This window comes from Sinohyriopsis cumingii, chromosome 15 (genome assembly GCF_028554795.1).
Source record: "Sinohyriopsis cumingii isolate HCF-2022 chromosome 15, ASM2855479v2, whole genome shotgun sequence".
NCBI classification, from domain to species: domain Eukaryota; kingdom Metazoa; phylum Mollusca; class Bivalvia; order Unionida; family Unionidae; genus Sinohyriopsis; species Sinohyriopsis cumingii.
In genome coordinates, this window is record NC_142975.1 from 2,328,891 (window position 1) to 2,350,097 (window position 21,207).

At 35.7% G+C, this 21,207-nt stretch overlaps 1 protein-coding gene across 1 annotated transcript in view; it reads right to left on the minus strand.

The window, feature by feature from the left end:
- The window catches only part of LOC149781122 (uncharacterized), an 86,379-nt gene extending 79,139 nt beyond the window's left edge, over window positions 1–7,240 (minus strand). The window contains exon 1 of the mRNA XM_089935230.1: window positions 7,077–7,240. Within this exon, the coding sequence (XP_089791356.1) occupies window positions 7,077–7,087 (11 nt within the window). The 5' untranslated portion in view covers window positions 7,088–7,240. The remainder of the gene's footprint in view (window positions 1–7,076) is intronic.
- Between the last annotated feature and the right edge of the window lie 13,967 nt (window positions 7,241–21,207).

Genomic DNA, 21,207 nt, shown 5'->3' on the forward strand with positions numbered 1-21,207 from the left:
AAATCAGAAAGCCCGACGTGTCCATTCTATACCTAAATTTTCCTCTAATTAATGCAAGACCACAGATAAACCAAACTGTCAACTATCTATCAACCGTACATCTGCGTGTTTTGGCTTCATTATGTTTCCGTACCACCAACCGTTCACGCCTTAGAACATATATGAGTACTCCCTAACAATGGGAACTATTTTAACTCCGCCACCTTAGGCCAGTCAATGTATGCTTTCCAGGCACATTTCGCCGATATAACTGCACCATATTCGCCCGCATGGCGACATAAACGGTGTCAGTCAAGTCCCTTTTTATTTATGCCCTTGTGTAATTTACCGGTTTAATACCGTAAGTGCTGTCCTTGCAGTCACGCTACCAATGTATACCACTAGATTTTAATATGTACTATTTTACGACAGGGACATTCATTCGGTTTTGGTCGGAATCCACTACTAGTGAACCAGGACATCATGGAAACACACTAACACTTCACTCCGTGACGTTTGCTCCTATTCATTAGCTCATTAGTTCGGGCCAGGAATATTTCCATGGCGCTGAATTCCAATAATCAAACAAGTAATCACACAAATCTAAGAATTGCTTAAAACGGGGCACTACAACCACGTGCACATACTCTAAATTTACTACAATATGTAGCTGTTTCAGAAGTTGAGGAGTTTATTTAAAGAGATTTTTGTATTATATCGTCGTAATTCATCAGGACTATTAGTATATCAGTACAGTTTTGAACATGATTCGGAATACCATTAGAACACATTTTGAACATGATTCGGAATACCACTGGAATTCATTTTGAACATGATTCGGAATACTACTGGAACTCATTTTGAACATGATTCGGAATACCACTGGAACTCATTTTGAACATGATTCGGAATACCATTAGAACACATTTTGAACATGATTCGGAATACCACTGGAACTCATTTTGAACATGATTCGGAATACCACTGGAACTCATTTTGAACATGTTTCGGAATACCACTGGAACTCATTTTGAACATGTTTCGGAATACCACTGGAACTCATTTTGAACATGATTCGGAATACCACTGGAACTCATTTTGAACATGTTTCGGAATACCACTGGAACTCATTTTGAACATGATTCGGAATACCACTGGAACTAATTTTGAACATGATTCGGAATACCACTGGAACTCATTTTGAACATGATTCGGAATACCACTGGAACACATTTTGGACTTGATGAAAGCGTCAACAGCTTGTTTAATTCATCCAGAAACCAATCTAATAAACCCAAAGCTAAATCGCCTAGTACATGGGCGTACATGGTTTGTTACAAAGTAGTTCCTAATACACGATGCTACTTCTAGACACAGGTATCGTGCAATATGAAGGCGTGCAGTATGAAGGAAAAAAACAACACTGCACGATTCTAACAATGTGAAGTTAACGGAGGAAAAAAAGAGCATATAATAATCTCTCTTGAACAAACAGTTTTGTGCTAATTGCTGTGACAATAAATTGATACTAGAAGTAACATCTATTTTAGATGATGTTTTGGTTTAGCTAAGTATGGAGAAATCAAGCGTTTTGTGTCTGTTAAATGGTTAACAAGGGCTGTAGAACTAGGACTGTAGAACTAGGGTCAATCGATAAATACAGACAAGTTTGGGCATATAACAACAATGTGTCATCTATGCAATTTCACTGTCACAAATGAAAGCTTCAAACAAGCAAAAAGAATGACACACAAGTTTCGCGTTATTCACAGAAGAAAAATGTAAACTTGATTATTTATACAGACTCATGATTTGATATCATTATAAATACTTGTTAGAACATTACAATTCTTTCCCATGATGCTCGTCGAATAAAAACATCTACCATAATCCAGCTCTCTTTATTCGTCATAAAGGCACTTTAAAATCAACAATGATACAAAAAATATTTTATTTGCAATGTCCACTAAATCGAATAAAGCTATGCAAAAGACTGCTAAGTCTCTATTGAGAATAGCCCTTTTTGAATACAGATTGAGTCCTAGATAGTAATTTTTTTATTGCCAAGGATAATCTTCAATTTAAGCATTTATCAATTTTGTAAACACTGGAGGCCACTTAAAGTCATTACTAAACAATCAATTAGGCTCTTGACACCGAATTTGCATTTTCCAACTCCTCTGTCTACCCCCACATTTCCATTATATAAATTCCGTAAATGTATACCATACCTGTGTTTTTCTTGCAAGAATCGGACCTGGGGTATAACAAGTTTCAATATTTAACTGATAATCTAGGCCACCAGCCCATAATTTAATAATATATGCAAAGATAAAATATATCACCTGAAGCGCACATATACATAAGGTGTTTATATTGAATATCGTATATATTACCTTGTCAACGCAACAAATGGTATATAGCTAATTCAACTCTGTGAATAATAAGAGGATTTTAACATACAGCCATACATTTTTTTCTAGAGATAGACTAATGTACCAATGTATGTCTAAATATTTTTCTCTTAGATCTTGATAAAGTGTATAGCTGAAAAATGCATAATAGTAATCAAACTAAAAAATTAATATAATAATAAAAATCGCAAATGATCTAAAGCAGTACCAACATCATGTCTACCAATGTCTATAAAATGCTTCCGACAAGAACATTTGAATCTCCAAAGAGCTTTAGTGGCATACACAGGTAAGCCTATGAAAAGATAATACTAAATGTTTAATGTTTTATAATTCGTTAACACATCTTTATTGACGACTGCGTGATTTTATCATGCCAGTTTTGACTACAATAATCCATACAAAATCCAAAACCGTGCCTACATAATAAATTTATCATGTGTGATGCCAATGTAACACGTTCGGCATCATGAAATGATTAAAGTATTTTATAGCATTCTGCGGGGTATCCACTTCTATTCATATATACTAATTTACACCAATATTTAATACAATATTTAATACAACTTAAATGATATGTAACACACAAAAACGGTAGGCTTTTACGTTCTCCAAAAAGGAACATAATTATTCACATTGCGCGTGAAAACAAATTGTCTCAGACGCGAGTTAAATACCAATGAGCAATGCGATAACCAGTCAAATTTAGAAGTAGTTTGTTTGTTTTATTTACAACTTTTACAAATTGTAATTAAAAAGGAAGCTTTTCTTTCAAATTAACAGAACATTTGACATTTTTCAACATTGGATCACCGATGAAAATTCCCGTGTGATGTCACATAGTTGACTCGTTTTGAGTAGTTGACTCATCATATACATGGATTTCGATTGCACTGTTTATGCCGTTGCCACCTAAAATGTGTTGATTCCACTAAGTGGCGTTTCCGTTTTTGGAAATTCGTGTGAAGGATGACTACTGGATGCAGACTGTTTACTAAATCGACAATACAAAGTGCTACTGTGTATAATAGCAATTACAGCGTATCTTTTGTAACGGGATACTTGCATTAGTTGAGTTGGAAGAATGCTGTGAACTTCTTTAAGTTGGGAACTGTCACTTGTCGAGTCTTGTCAAAAGAGAAGTGCATTTAATTACCGCAATAAGTTGACATATGAATCACATTTGTCTTGGAGGTGGTGTGCAATGTATTCATGTTTTAGATCTGGATCCTTCAGCCATCTATCCACTGACCCTTTGGGATAAATTGACCATATTAATATTTTATTTCTCCAACAGCAACACGGCAATCGATTTTGAAGATGGCCGCCAAATTGTCGATAATAATACTGAAAAAGATTCCAGAGGTCGGGTCAAGAAAATTTCTTTTAGTCACAGCCAGTCAATAATGAGAAAACTGCACGAATTTCAATGGAATTGTTTGGATCAATCTGACTCACATAAAATGATAAGCTAATATTTGACATTTCAAAATTATTCAACTTTACACACTTGTTTGAGAATGTAATAAAGAATAGCTAAAAGTTGGAAAAAAGAAAGAAGAAATCGTTGAGAAACAACATCTATTATACCGTTATACTTTACTTGCCAATACGACTGACCATAAACATTATCACACACACACACACACACACACACACCACACACACACACACACACACACATTGATCTCATTTTTATAAATGGCTGGTAATGATAAATATGATAATGACACTTGAATATTGTTTTCGTTTTGTATCTTGCAACTTTCTGTCAACCCTCTGGACCAATTATAGACGGGTAACAAGCGCGATTGCTCTGTTTTATTAGTACTTTCAACCGACAGGTTGTTAGGTTTGTGGACGTGTCCGAAGCATGCCGGAAAAAGATGGAAGGCAGTCATATGACAAATGTTACGTTTAATTGTTGGTTGTCTTTGCTGGAATGCGGAATCGATGAACACATGAGCTTTACAAAAGAGCAAATCAAACTTGGACGTCGCACATTAGATGTGATTGAAAACTATATATTTAGAAAGGTTATCGAGGAAGATGTAAGGAGATAGTCGTGCAGGCCGTACAAATTTTTTTTTTTGACTGGAATGCTCGTAGTATGTTTCTTGAAAATCATGTGACAATTTAAACACATAGATAAATAACTCATATAGCTCGTAAGCATTCATTTTAATTTTTGATCTGATAGAAACTGATTTCAATAGCTGGCTAAATATTATCAGCAAACATATATAAGCGTAATGAATTCAGTTATCTATCGAAATATTATATATATATACCTGACACCAAGATGCCGTTCCTTTATAAGACATTTGGGAACGGATCATTTCATTTTTTTTTCGGGGATGGGGGTGAGGGGCTGTAGTTTTCTCTCCGACCGGAATATTTTTTTCTTTTATCATAATTTTTGTTGGAACTAGAGTGATAAATAAATTAAAGTCGTGTTCTTTAACTAAGAACAAGAGAGATATTCATGGCCCAGCATTTCTTTTACTCAAATGAATTCCAGGATGATAATGTCATAAAATATTGATACTTTATGTGTTAAAAATTCTAAATTGAAATATTATTCCATCTATGATGCCCTTGAGGCTATCTGCATAAAATCTTGCTTACATTGTGATTTTGTGCTGTTTATTGCATATGGCAGCTTTGAGAAATCGAACCTGCTCCTGCAATAGGGTAGCTTTAATGAAAGCGAGTATGTTGCCATGTGGTACACTGGAGCAGGTTGAGATCAAACATTCTCACCCACGCAACAGAGAACTCTAACTATTGTTCTACTTTGCTAACTGTACTTTTTAATCTCAGTCTCATGGTCTCAATCCAGTCGTCTCAGCCATGTTGTCCGGTTGTCTTAGCTATGAACTACTTTTGAAAAGAAGAATCCCTTGTTGTCTTCTGCTGCGATTGAGGGATTACTTATAAAATCAAACAACAACAGCGGATATATGGCCAAAAAAAAAACAAAACTCACTCATAAAACAACTTAATGTCTCCCCAACGTTGATAGCACACCATACAAAACATACTGATAGAGACAGACACACACACGCACACAAAGTTGATCTATTTAGAATTATGCTAGAAACCATATTGAAACGAATTAAGTAATTTTGTATACATTTAATGACTCTTACCTGAACGTCTACTGAGTTACAGATAGGATAAAATTCGCGGTGCTGTGTGAAGGAACTATAACAAAAAACAACAGCAATGTTCTAGACGCACAGGCTATAATTGGCATCACAAATCAAAACTCAAGAGCTACCGGCAACATCCTGAAATGTATCATGTCAAACCTCCGTTCTTCAAACTTTGTCCAACACTCCCAATCCGCCCAAGTTGAATAAAAAAATATGTGCAATTGCAAATGACAAATGCATGCACGTAGCAATAAGAGTGGTTAAATCAACAGTCCACACGTTATTTCACAAGAAGATTTCCATGTAGTTTATGATTGTACCAGTAATAGCTACACGTGCCACATTTCCAGGATATAAAATATAAATATTGAAGAAAATTATGAATTAAAAATCTCCTCACATTCATTATACACTTTGTTAGAGCTGTATATCCAGTGTTGTATCGTACCATTGACTATCGTACAACTTTTTCCGAATTAGAACTGATGAAAGCGAAAAGTTATCCAATTAAGAGATATTAATTACTTATTGTTATTTCCATATGACATCGATTGATTGAATGTGATAATACAGGAAAAATGTCAAGTGTTTTTGAAACAATATATTTATCATGTCTCTTATTCGTAGAACTTGTGCACTTAGGGTCGATAGGTCACCCCACTGTCCGCATTAACATAATTTTATCAGTGCGAGGTGTTACAAAAACATTTGGCTCGAAACGCTCATGGTGCAATACTTACAACATGTAGCAATTATAACTTGCTTATTTCCTCTTCTCTAACAGCAGCATATATAGCTAGATTAATTATTACCTTAATTATTATTCAGATTTCTTAAAATCAGTACAAGACCTGATGAGCTTTATAAAAGTGAAAGGCATTATCTGTACCTGATTAAGAATGTACGTGTTGAATCTGCTAACTATATAGCAAAACTGCATAGTTATTTTAATATGAATAATTTTAAGGGGAAAATTCGATGAGAAAAATAATCCATGTAGGTGTTTATATGAAGACCATCAAATTTCATTCGAGTGTTACATTGTTGTCTCCACCATGAGGTTGATTCAACTCCTTGACTATGATTTCCTTTTCTCGGAGCAAACCCCAATTTAGAATCTATTTAACTATAAACTAAATTTTGTTTTTAATTTTGTATGGATCACATATCAATATACTGTTGGCTGTCATAACACTGTACAGGTTCTGCGCTGATTGGATCCCAGATATTTGGTCGATTTTATAAAAGCTTGGAGTGATTGCTTCGTGGCCAGTTTTGCTATCCAATTTATTCTACTTTGTTTGCTCTCGGACATCGGTGCATGATTCATGCTTTTTTTACTCAAGCAAATGTTTTTGTGCGTATATGTATTACATACGAAAGTAAAGAAGCTGTTTTACCTCGCCCTATCAAAAGCCACGTAGTTTACACAAAAATGATGTCTATATGTTTTCAAAGAACAGAAAAAAGGGAAGAACTAATTAACTTTTAACGTATTCGAGCTGGAATAAATTGTTTTGCTTACCTTAAATTCATTATGTATTCAGGAATCTTCTTTGTCTCCCGAATTCTTCAAATGGTTTAATTTTGCGATAAAACACCGTGCCTTATGTGTTGTGTTAAACACGTGTTGACTTGTTTTCGAGGGGTTGCACTCGACCGCAGAGTGATCGTCTCAGTTTTGTGCATGATAATTAGGTATACTCATACGTGGCTAGATAGAGGTTATTGAATGGCCGCTGATCAAGGAGGATATATGTAGCCTATGCAATCAATCTACATGCACGTGCCTATTGTGTCGGTTTATATGGTTTCTCTCTTTTATTAGAATTTCAGACCGCATTGACCTTATTCAAAATTCATCCTAACTCGCGTGACTGAACATGTGGTAAAGAATGTTGACAAATCATAAGTCTAGTGGTTTTAAGCGCTCGATTGTACAGATTTTTCACGCATCTCACTTCTACCGGCTGATATGGAGTATCGGCACAACGAAAATGTTTGTATTAAGATAGCTTGCCAGTAGCTACCCATGAGTCGGTGGTTCTACCCACAGTAGCTCTTTACAAAGACAATTATCCGTCAATGGAATAGGGGTAGGTGGTCCGACCTATTACAATATCACATAAAGGCAGACACAAGTCCACACTCATCGGCATTTCCAACCATGCTAGTTTGTCCTGTTTTCGCCTCCTAATTTACAACTTACGACAACCTTATTCGACATTTGAAAAATTTTCAGAGCATCTCAAACGCAATAATTTAATTCATGACACGTTGGAGAAAAGTGACAGTTGTTCACCGATTTTGAAGAATCTACGGATATTGGCATTCGGATACTCTTGGATTTCACCACTGACAGAAAAGTAAGTTTAGTACAACCTCTATTATAAAATTCAGCTAAATTCAGCTAAATACATGCAGAGCAAATAAAGCAAAGAAACGGATAATTTTAATGTGCCGTGTTCAAACAAGTATTTTAGAGTTGTTGTTGTTGTTCTAGGGTTTAACGCCATTTTTCAGCACAAGATAGGCTACACATGGCGGCCAGTATAACTGGTGGAGGAAGAACACTAGAATACCCAGGAAAGAACCACCGACCCACGAGAACCTACTGGCAGGCTTTCTGACGTACCCACGCTAGCCGAGCCTTGGACTCGAACCCACGCAGACAGAGGTGAGATGGCAGTGATCCGTAACGGTGAGCGCTTTAGACTACTCGGCCACTCGGGGCCCCAGTATTTTAGAGTAAATAAATATATTCAGTATATTATATGTTTGAGAATGTTGTGTTCTAAACTTACTTTTCGGTCAACGTTGAAATCCAAAACTATTCGAATGCTAACAGCAACTTCCCAGTCAGTACTCCAAATGTTGAACGTTCTCCAATATGTCACGAATTGAACGAGATAGTTTGTGATGTTTTGGACAATTAATCTATTCTTCAGCCAGTACTAACTATTCATTTAAACACTGAATCCCATTGGTAATAAGAACATCGTACGTACCTCAAAACAAAAGCTAGTTAAAGATACGAATTTGACCACATGACGACTAAAACCATACCAGATGTGAAATAAGTTTCTTTCTCGATTCTAATATATATAATAGAAAATTGATTCTCGTAGAATAGAAATTGGAAAGAAACTTCGTAGATCTTTCGGATAATTTTTAACATATTCATATTACTGTACTTAATTTTGGAAAAAAGATAGATTATACAACTTTCATTTTGCCAATATAGTTTTCTGATTTTTTTGGTGAATAGGTACTAACATGTTATATTTGTTGCCACTTAGTTGCCAGTAACAATGTTTACCTTATTTTTCTCTGTAAGAAGTTTAATGTGTTTGTATGAACTGTTATTTATATGCACTATAATTTGTCATCGACATTTAATATATACATATAACAGATGATTGCATGACAGCATCCCTCAAAATTCTGAAATATTTTGAATGATATTTAAATTAAAATATCTAAGTATATAGAAATATTAAGCCCTAAACAGTGCGTGCAAGACGGATTGATAGAGACGACAGATGTTTTTGTATTTCTCTTTCTCCAGTTGTATTATATAATAATATACACTTATACTTCAAAGAATACAATTTTAAAAACTTATGTGTTTAGTTTTCCATTGATCCTTAATACTTGGTCTCCAAATTAATGTTTTCAATCTAAAACTAAATAAATAATATATCTTGGGTTTATTTCAAACATAAATGTGTCTAGATTATTGTTCACTACCCTATACACATTTAGATAAGGAAACATTACATAGGAAACTCATACACACTGATTTTAACTCTTTTGTTAAGGTAAGAATATGGATGTTTGTTTGGGGGGGGGGGTAGACACACTTGCACGGATATTACACTTAAATTGCTCTCGAGTGTAGAATAGGCTGATGTATTTGAATACTGAGCAACATCATATACGTACACAGTAATGCATTACACTTTTCTGTTTTTTTAAACATTTCTGGTTTTGTGTGTCAAAGTGTATTTCAAGATGTATGAGAGTGCATTTCATGTTTTCGGTTTCGTAATGCATATATATATATATATATATATATATATATAAGCTCTGTGAGTGTTTCAATATAAAAGAAATTAAAAATTGGTCACTTGATGTCTGGAGCCTACCTAGTTCCATTTTCAAAATACGAGTTATTTTCTGCTGGTTCAAAGAAATGTATGCATCCATTATATGTTTAACTGAGATTGAAATGTATCGGAAGGCTGAATGGAGTTACAATTTACTTTCAGTCACACGTGTAGCAATGATACTGCTGTTTCTATCCTGTCTAAAAAGTAGTTTTGAATTTTTCATTTAAAGAAACAGGTGCGATTGCAAGGACTTTTATATTTATAAATTTATACGGTCATGTTAATATTACTGACTTTTCAAAATAAAATTTGAGAAAAGGATATTATTATTTTTGACAATTCTCCAGTTGTCAAAGTTACTGTAATGTCAGTTACGACACTGAACTTGAATCTAACGATAGCTTACACGATAAATACTCAGTGGTCAGTCCAGGACATCAATACTCAACTTGGTTTACTAGATTCATGAAGAACATTCAATCCTGAGAGCAGATTATTTATTTAGTGAAGGGTAAACCATGAAAAACAGAGTAGATTATGCACTTTTTCAATCTCTGAAGACAGATTCTAAAATTTTATAGACTAGTCTTTTATTCCTGGCCCTTATCCTTCAGCAAAAACACTAATTTATCCATTCTTTGTACTGGAAAGAAATTCAATTCCAACTTATTAAAGAAAGCTCAGCATATTCATTTCATGCACACAATTCATAACCAAAAGAGCAGACTACTGTTGTGAATGTGTGATGAAAGACCTTACTCAGGAAAAAATAAATTGCAATGATCAACTTTTTTAAATGTTCTCATCGAGCGTCGACTAAACGGTTTATTTAATAACACCTTTTGGTGTGTTTCCGACTGTACCTTTTTACAATATTTGTAAATATATCTTTTTGTATGTGAATTCATAAACAGCTATATTTAAAGGTTAGATTGCAAAACAATTAAGGTAATATCACGTAATTCAGGTTAATGAATGTTTAATTCTGCTTTCTGTTATCAAGCATTCTTCTATAGAATCCATGGATAACACTTTCCGTTCTGTCTGGTGTATCTTTATAATTCTCTAATAGCAATCGTGTATTCCTTGATTTCTTTCATAGGAATCCGGAATCATTGTGTGTATATATATATATATATATATATATATATATATATATATATATATATATATATATATATATATATATATGAGAATTAATTATCAAGTAGTCATGCGAGTGTATGTTACATACGCGTGCATATAACACTTTTTGGTGATGTGTGCTTAGTCGTGATGAAATATGGACTGGTGTGTGCAGGCAAGGCGATGGGTACCGTTTACCCGCGGATCTGGGTTTTATTTCCGTAGAGTACGAATTAAAATTTATCTAACCTGTATGATATTATTATTTGTATTAAATATTAATTCAGCCAAATAGTATCAATCATTCTCCTATCGAATCCAGGCATAGCACTTTCCATTCTGTCTGGTGTATATTTTTAATTCTCTCTCTCTCTCTCTCTCTCTCTCTCGTTCTTTCCTAATACTTGGGGCCCGAGTAGCCGAGTGGTCTAAAACGCTCTCCGTTCCGGATCGCTGCCATCTCACCTCTGTCTGCGTGTGTTCGAGTCTCAGGCTCGGCTTACGTGGGTACGTGAGAAAGCTTTCCAGTGGCTTCTCGTTGTTCGGTGGTTCCTCTCGTGGGTTTTCCAGGGTTCTTCCTCCACCATTTATACTGGCCGCCATCTATAGCCTATCTTGTGCTGAAAATGGCGTTAAACCATACAACAACAACAACTTTCATCATAAATACATAAACATTTGCTTTGGATATCTATTAAAATAATTTGTAATATGTATTGTGTATGACATTTGAAGAGCAAAATAAATAAAGATTTGGCAAACTTTACCTAATCATGTTCCCTTTGTTATCTCATTGTTTTGTGATGTGCATCACTGCATCTAATGGGTTTTAAAAAAAGATTTATTTCGTGTGTGAAGGATTATTTTTCAGAGCCATTGACTCTACAAATATTTTTATCATGAGGGAAATAAATCAGGATATTTTGTTTTCTTCTTAGATATGGCGAAATAATGCTTTAAAAAAAATTCAACAGACAATGATAAAATGTATCTTATGATTAATTTGTGAGTAGTAACAGTCTCATAAGCATGAATAACACAATTTGTGAGTAGTAACAGTGTCACAAGCATGAATAACACAATTTGTGATTAGTAACAGTGTCACAAGCATGAATAGCACAATTTGTGAGTAGTAACAGTGTCACAAGCATGAATAGCACAATTTGTGAGTAGTAACAGTGTCACAAGCATGAATAACACAATTTGTGAGTAGTAACAGTGTCATAAGCATGAATAACACAATTTGTGAGTAGCAACAGTGTCACAAGCATGAATAGCACAATTTGTGAGTAGTAACAGTGTCACAAGCATGAATAACACAATTTGTGAGTAGTAACAGTGTCATAAGCATGAATAGCACAATTTGTGAGTAGTAACAGTGTCACAAGCATGAATAGCACAATTTGTGAGTAGTAACAGTGTCACAAGCATGAATAGCACAATTGGTGAGTAGTAACAGTGTCACAAGCATGAATAACACAATTTGTGAGTAGTAACAGTCTCATAAGCATGAATAACACAATTTGTGAGTAGTAACAGTCTCATAAGCATGAATAGCACAATTTGTGAGTAGTAACAGTGTCACAAGCATGAATAGCACAATTTGTGAGTAGTAACAGTGTCACAAGCATGAATAGCACAATTTGTGATTAGTAACAGTGTCACAAGCATGAATAACACAATTTGTGAGTAGTAACAGTCTCATAAGCATGAATAACACAATTTGTGAGTAGTAACAGTCTCATAAGCATGAATAACACAATTTGTGAGTAGCAACAGTGTCACAAGCATGAATAACACAATTTGTGAGTAGTAACAGTGTCACAAGCATGAATAACACAATTTGTGAGTAGTAACAGTCTCATAAGCATGAATAGCACAATTTGTGAGTAGTAACAGTGTCACAAGCATGAATAACACAATTTGTGAGTAGTAACAGTGTCACAAGCATGAATAACACAATTTGTGAGTAGCAACAGTGTCACAAGCATGAATAACACAATTTGTGAGTAGTAACAGTGTCACAAGCATGAATAGCACAATTTGTGAGTAGTAACAGTGTCACAAGCATGAATAACACAATCTGTGAGTAGTAACAGTGTCATAAGCATGAATAACACAATTTGTGAGTAGTAACAGTGTCATAAGCATGAATAACACAATTTGTGAGTAGTAACAGTGTCATAAGCATGAATAACACAATTTGTGAGTAGTAACAGTCTCATAAGCATGAATAACACAATTTGTGAGTAGTAACAGTGTCACAAGCATGAATAACACAATTTGTGAGTAGTAACAGTCTCATAAGCATGAATAACACAATTTGTGATTAGTAACAGTGTCACAAGCATGAATAGCACACTTTGTGAGTAGTAACAGTGTCACAAGCATGAATAGCACAATTTGTGAGTAGTAACAGTGTCACAATTTGCGTACATGTATAACCTTTTGACGTCATAAGAGTGCATGATCCAATTACCTACCTTAAGATCTCACCATATTTGCGGCGTTTATGTGTGAAAGACGTCGTGGGTGTATAACGTAATTCCTTCTTTTGAGAGCAACTATAAATAACTGTGGTTCAATGTGACCTTGAATGACCTCGCTTGAAAGTGGGCCAATGACCTGGTTCTTAAAGTAGTGGGGTTGTTGATCCCATGTACAGCACGAGACTTTGATTAACCTGGTTTATAAAGGGTATACTGGTATACGTGTAATGTATATTACAATAGAAGTTTTTAACGTCATGAAACTACACCTGTGGGCCCGAAATTTTGCATACTTCTTAACTTTTTGGTGTACGTGTTTTTGTTTTGGTTTTAACCACTTGGACCAGCTGGGTTTTGTTTTGGGCTACATAGAGCCTAGTCATAGAGTGTTTTGTCAGAGTAAGACGACTCCTGGATACGTCTCACCATTCCCTCTTCTCATGTAAAGAGTATTGGCTTGTAAGTTTGTTGACCTTAAAATCACAGTAATAAGAGATATATTTAGGAAAAGAGTCACGATGATTTTTGTCTTTATATTCTTCATCTTCTGGGTCTATGATGCCATCATTTTCTTCTGTACTTTAGAAACTTTCTAGCATCATAGGTTAATCGAATATTGCCTTTTGAAGTCAGGTTACTCCTTTAAAGTTCATTCCCATCTTTACGGCTCTATGGCCTAAACTAAGTAACCAGAAAGAAACCAAACCATCAAATTTATTAAAATTGACAAAAATGCATTTCCCTAAGCTACAAAGTGAAAATTTAAGGGGAACTTACAGTATTGTGAAACAATTCCCCCATAATCCTAAATTGTTATCAAAGTCCAAAATTACTATGTGTTCAGAATGAATTCCGGTATTTAATATGTTGGTTTGTAGATAGTCTTGAGTAGATTGATGTGTAGACAGTCTTGATGTATCGCACTGATATTATCCAGAATGCCTTGGAATGAATTCGCAATAATCCCAAAATAGTGATTTAGTCCAAATAGTCAATGAGTACTTTGTAATTCCAATGAATATTTTAAGTTAATCATTCCTCTCAAATTACATATAAACACAACAACAAATGATTCCACATACTATATGTACAGATCGAAGATGACAAGATGTGTTTGCCTGAAGTCAGACACATCACATAGTCGTCGATAGGAATACCTTCTTCAAATGATACGGATTCATCTTAACTATTTTGAAGCAACGTGTAGCCGAGTGCCACTTTTTGTAAAATACATGATACGTTGTAGGGGCGATTAAAGAATTGTGATTTGCTTTCGATCCAACGGTAATAAGTTCAATTTTGCCTGAAACAATCAATAATCATGTTAAAGGGATTGCTAAGATACAATGCCTTTCAGCTCTAACAATCTATTTTATCGTCAATCACTTTGAGAACAGAGGAGAAAGATGTAGACATCAGCAATGGTGTTGAGAAATCTGTTCATAAATAGTCCCCAACGAATTTGCTGGTAAACAAAATCCGAGGGAAGTAGTCACAAACACACACAAACACACACACATGTCGTCAAAAATACAATGGAATGACATGTGGAAAGAGTCCTTCTTCAAGTACTTGGTAATACTCTAAGTCATCCTCATTGTCATTGTCTTCAAAGAAATTTGTTGCAACATCGAGGACAGAGGTCATGGCATGGTAAGCGTGTATAATAGACCGTCAATGGAATGTCTTTTTTGTGGATAAATTTGAGATACTTTTGTCAAACGCTATCTGATGCTAAAGTATATAGTACCAGATCAGTCACTAACTCACACATTGCACGCTGTGAATAAGTCTTTTTTGAGGCGATACTTGTAAATATTTTGTGTAATTGTCTTCGTTTTTGTTGGCTGGAATTATGTTTACGACTGCCACACTGCACCTAGATATCGTAGTATTGAAACTCCTCTTAGTTATGGGTAAATGAGCAACGCCTGATATATGGCATATTCCAGGAAAGCTCAGTCTTTACACTCCTATTCATAGGTCTTCATATTACAACTGAAACACTGAACATGGTCTCCTCATCCCAAATAGACAACTCCGGCTCCAGTTAATGGCTTGTTTCTGGTTTTTCCATCAAGATAATTCTTGTTAGAGGCATGGCTACATAACTCATGGAATGTTTGAACTGTACTTCTTTCATTTTTATGTAATGCATTTGGTTTGTTTCATGGTGACTATGGGACATTCATTGCCTTGTTTTGAAAAATAGTTTTAAAAAATATTGTCCATCGTATCCCGTGACTTTGCTAGCCCTAACTAGAGCATATCGATGACAGGCCCCGTAACGCTGGATGTCCTCTACGCTTCTATTGCAGTCGATAGGATGTAAACCTCAATGGGCAAAACTAGGCAAGAGTGTGGGGTCATTGAATGATTTGTTTTTTGTCCTCTGCAATCTTAATAAAATTAAAATGGTGAACAAATTACGGGTTATTGTGAACAAGGACGATGAAAAACGCAACAATTAGGGATGTGAATACCAGTCTCTTGTGTACATTCTAAGTCTGAAAAAAATCCACTTGTTTCTTTTTGCTCTTATTCCGGCCTTTCTTTTTAATTCTTTCTCAAGGTCATTCTCTTATTTTTAATGTATCATTGATGCTCAATGTCCACCACATGGTCACAAAAATGTCGTCTATTCTTTCTTTGACAAACGTGTGCCTCTGGGTTATTGGTTCCCACATGATTTCCACAAGTAGACCACAACCTCAGTATTTCGCAAGCAATTTTCTGCGGTAGACTCTTGTTTCATGCGATGTTATTCTTGAAAAGATGGACTGATAACGGCTCCCTTGCAGGAAGAGCAAAGACTTATAATTTTAAGACAGCTATATGACATTAAAGAGGTAGAAACCATAAAAATTAAGAAATGGAAAAGAAGAGACAGAGCGAAAGAAAGAAGGAAAAAGCAGATGATGATGTGTTATAAAATTTCGTTGTGATTATTATCCAAAGAGATGTATACCGTGAAAAAACATAAGCAAATATTTCTATGGATTATTCTAATCTTCAGTATTGATAAGACAAACACTATCACATGCACACATTTAAATTATAGGGATATCGGTTTTAATTTGGCAATCAGTGAGTAATCTTTGATAAAATACATAAGCGACCATGACAAGAACTTTTAGCGTCTTCTCAGAATCACAAAACTTGTGAACATGACATCATCAGCTGCAGCTGTCTTAATCCTTTACCATGGTCATGTCCTACGTGTTTTACCGTTGCTGTTGATGCTTTGGTAGTGGTAGTAGTAACTGCTGCTGCAGTTGCTAATTACATTTCAGTGTCAGTGAGCGTGTAAGTTATGATGGAACGTTTAGAAATATTGGCACTTGAAGATCTGCACATCTTACTTTGAGGTGATACATTTGGTTTAGATACCTTAACTACTTAAACATGTCCTATACCTGGCTCACTGTTTCGTTTTCGCTCACTTTCGCCATTTAAAATTCATTGTTCTCGTTTCATATTCATCATTTTCTCGCTTCTTTTATCCTCCTCCTAGATTTGAACAAGGGCTTCTTTTTTCTTTCTGACATTGCAAAATATTCTCCTTTCTATCTTATGTTTCGGTCTAAATCATCCATCTACAGCAATAATGGTAATGGATGTGAAGGTAATCCTACCGTAGCAGGCTTACATTCTAGTATAGACGACTGGAATCAACCAAAGCTATATTGAAGTGATTCATCTGCAAGAAGAACACTGATTACAGCTGCAGTAGTAATTTTCAGTATTAAGATTCCGATTATGCTGTGTATCCACATCAGCCGCATCCCAATACATTATATTCGCTTTGTCAGTAATATGTACTGATTTGAAGAAAGACCACTGACTGAAGTTTGTAACACTCGTTTTGATTGATAGAACATTTCAATCCATTCTAATTTGCTCCTAGCCTATATGTACAAGTGCATTATCCCATGAGTTCATATGTATTCAAGACATCTTAAGCAAGAAGATGTGGACAAAAGCTCTTTCACCATCGTTTCTGGCATCGTGCTCAACCCGGACTTCCCCATGAAAATGAAGGCATCGTTTGTCATTAACAGGATACCAGACAGCGATATGAAATTTAAGAATTAATGTGGAGAGGCAAGGACTTCTGAAGCAGGTCTTACTCTGTGGACACGGTGTGAAGACCAGTAAAGCGATGCCCCATAATATTAACCGCCTTTGGATAACAAACCTCAATGATCCAGATCAGGGCCACCTCGATTTCTAGAAATCAGTGATGCCAATAATATGTGCCAATTATTTGATGTCTTTGTTATGTATATTTGTATGCTACATAAACAAAAACCTAACATATAGGTTTTAATAGTGTCTCGATATCACTTCCAGTCCTTGTGTGTGTCAGAATGTTTGTGTGTAAGTAAACTTCGCGTATAATAACACTGACGCCTTTTTCGCTGGATAGTAGATATGTTTATTTGGAAAGTAGGGGTGGGTCTTAGGATAGCAATCCTAAAAGTGTCTGCTAGATTGTAGGGATGTTTGTAAGGAAAGTAGGGGTGGGTCTTAGGATAATAATCCTTAAAGTGCCTGCTGGATTGTAGGGATGTTTGTATGGAAAGTAGGGGTGGGTTTGATTGTAGGGATGTTTGTATGGAAAGTAGGGGTGGGTCTTAGGATAATAATCCTAAAAGTGCCTGCTGGATTGTAGGGATGTTTGTATGGAAAGTAGGGGTGGGTCTTAGGATAATAATCCTAAAAGTGCCTGCTGGATTGTAGGGATGTTTGTATGGAAAGTAGGGGTGGGTTTGATTTTAGGGATGTTTGTATGGAAAGTAGGGGTGGGTCTTAGGATAATAATCCTAAAAGTGCCTGCTGGATTGTAGGGATGTTTGTATGGAAAGTAGGGGTGGGTTTGATTGTAGGGATGTTTGTTTAGATATTAATCAATAAGAGATTGATACTGTATGCGGTTCGATGGTGTTTTTTTTTTTTGAAAGTAAGGGGTGTTCGGATAATAATCAAAAAGTGTGTCAGTCTGTGTCTGTGTCTGAGTGAGTTTGATTGTAGATTAAATAAATTTTAACATTTCATATTCTCTTATACCCCAGACTGCCTCATCCTGCATTAAATTCTCCAAATGACCCAAAGTGTTAGGAGTTAATGTTATCATATAAGTTAATACTAGTTCCAGTTGTGCCCCATAGTGGCTTACACAACTACTAGCGGGGGTGCACAACTCAAACGTTTACATGGACAAGATTTGACCAAACATTGACACGAAGCTGGCCGCACTGAAATTTGCTGTCTCTAAAAAAAGCATAAATACGCGTGCGAAAATAAAGACAATGGCAGGGGGACGCACAAGATGTATCGCCGTGTGTTGTTCTCCATTGCTGTAGAAATTTAGTCTTGAACATAAAATCCTTCTTACTATTCATTATTAGACATCATTCGCCTTACGCACGCGAATTTTTCAGGCCAATCACAAATGTCTGGCTTACAGAAAAGTGGGAAGGAAATATAAGAGCAGACGACAGATGTTTCAATTGATAAATGAGTGCACAGGTAAGTGAAAAATTGCAATCGCGTATCATCTATTTGTTGTATTGCTTCATGTAACGTTTATTAGGATCGTTCTTACAAAAAAGATGAAGTAGTTTATGACGACATTAATATGAAGAGAATATTAACAGTGCAGAAGAAAAACAATTATATGTATATATCCTGCTTAGGTTTTTTCTTCGTGTCTCTCGGCCGCAACGATTGCCTCCAAAAGTTAACGTCACTTAAGAGTTTCGGAAAACCTAGAAGCACAGCAGATGGTATGTAAGTACAATTAGATTTTGACCCCAACCCCACACTTGTCTCTCACTCATTTATTAATTATTCTACTCCTGACAGCAAAATGGCTGAAAAAATAACAAAATTTAGTTAACTTTATATCGAAAACGGGCAGAAATGTCTTGAATCTCCTAGCTATCATGCAACCCTTATGTAGGATTCCTGAAGCTCCTTTTCCTCTTAATTTTTATCGGCTAGGACGGTTTAGTCTGATACGTATTCGCTACTTTTTGCCAGAACACAAATGCACTGGTTGGTAGTGGGGAATTGCAGTGATCCTTTGCAGTCCGTCATAGACTGCATTATTAAATTTAAAATGCGCATTTGCATTCCAATCCATTGAATTTTATTTGTTTTGTGCTTAGCGCCATTTTCCAGCATGGTAGACTATGCAAATATATCTTGTTAAGGATGAACCCGAAGAAATTTCAGGTCGAACCACCAATCCCCAACATACATATATGTGATATGTCAGTGGTCTGTAAAAGTGAGCACCTAAGACCAGTAGTAACCCCACCCCCCGATCGATTGTGATACAAAACGCTGACGATACGATAATCAATGGAGGCGATGTGTATTACCATATGGAGGTTAATCAGTGACACTTTACGGAAGTTGGCCAGTGACACCATCTTGTGGGAGAGGCCAGCCCCATATCTTCGCGTGCACTTTAAGATTGGAAAAGTGGGTTGGCTCTGACAGTCAAATGTCTGCCTCTGTGATGTGTATTTTGAAGTTAATAGCCAAAGTTCCAGAAATAACATCCCCCTGTCAACTTAAAAATCTTGAATACTATTATCGTTTACCGAAGAGTTAACCATTGAAAATATTTGGCATAGTAATGTTACTTTTATCTTTCGCTTCTGGTCTTTTAGGATTTGTGCCTTCAACTTGCTTCACATCAAACGTTCTTAAATCTGCCTATTGAAGTACTGCTGATAAAATGATCCTTGATTTTGATACCATCATAGTCATTCCTCTGTAATGAATCTTTGGTATATGGTAAATTTTCACCAGTCCACTGCTCATCACATTCACGTGGGAATGAATTGCTGAGATCCGTGATGTTGAACACATGCTTAAAAGGGATGTAGTAAAGAACCCATATAGCCTTTCGCTTTTTGAACCAAAAATGCTTATTCAACGTTTCATTAGGAGAATTTAACCAATCCATGAAGCCAGCCGACCATTGGTTTTGTGACCCTGAAACGACAATAGCATTTCTCTTTTGATAGTATTCTGGTTGTTGTTTGCAAATGGTGGTATTATGGTAGATGTTTGCAAACTACATCACACCTTTATCTGTAATTATTTTCTAATGTTGCATTTGCTGATGTTCCAAACGACGTTGGCTCAGACAACTGATGTTGGTGTTGGTAATGTTGGTGAACACGGATCTGTGCTCTCTAGGTATTGTTCATTACTCGTTAAAGAAACCTACCGTATGCTGTAATTATATTGAACACTATGTTTACTTCTTTTATGTCACGAGAAACCACACAATATACAATGCTCACTCTGTTTTTAACTACCCTAACCGTCGCGATAGACACATATTATACAATTCTTATAAGCAAGCACGGTGCTCTGTTCATTTGCTGACATTACGATGAATATGGAAGGTAGAGTTCCAACAAACCGAGTTTGTTGTTATAACAATGGAGAAGAACCACTGTACTTCAACCGGCTTCAACATTTGTGGGAAGGTGTTTATAAATAGGAAAATCTTTATTGGCACCAGGCATTGCAAATAAATAGTTTGTAGCACCATTGTAAAGACTATGGCACAGTATTTAGCCAGTCGGATAATCTACCATCAAGTGGGGGCGGGAAGGAAACGAAGTTACGCTGAGCAACGGTGTGTAGCACCCAACCAGTCTATTTCCACTGTTGCTGATCCCAAAGGCTTTCTATAGTTTGGAAAACAGTAAATAAATGAAAACTGCAAAATTATACATAAGATGTTTTACACAAATAGGAAAGCAAATAACGGCAACAACACTAAGATAGCATTTGTATCTGTCCTAATATGACCATCATTACTTTCTTCTAAGACAGATCTTATTTTTCAGTTTCTTCCCTCTTCTGTATACTCTAAAATATGTATATGACGAACTCTGTT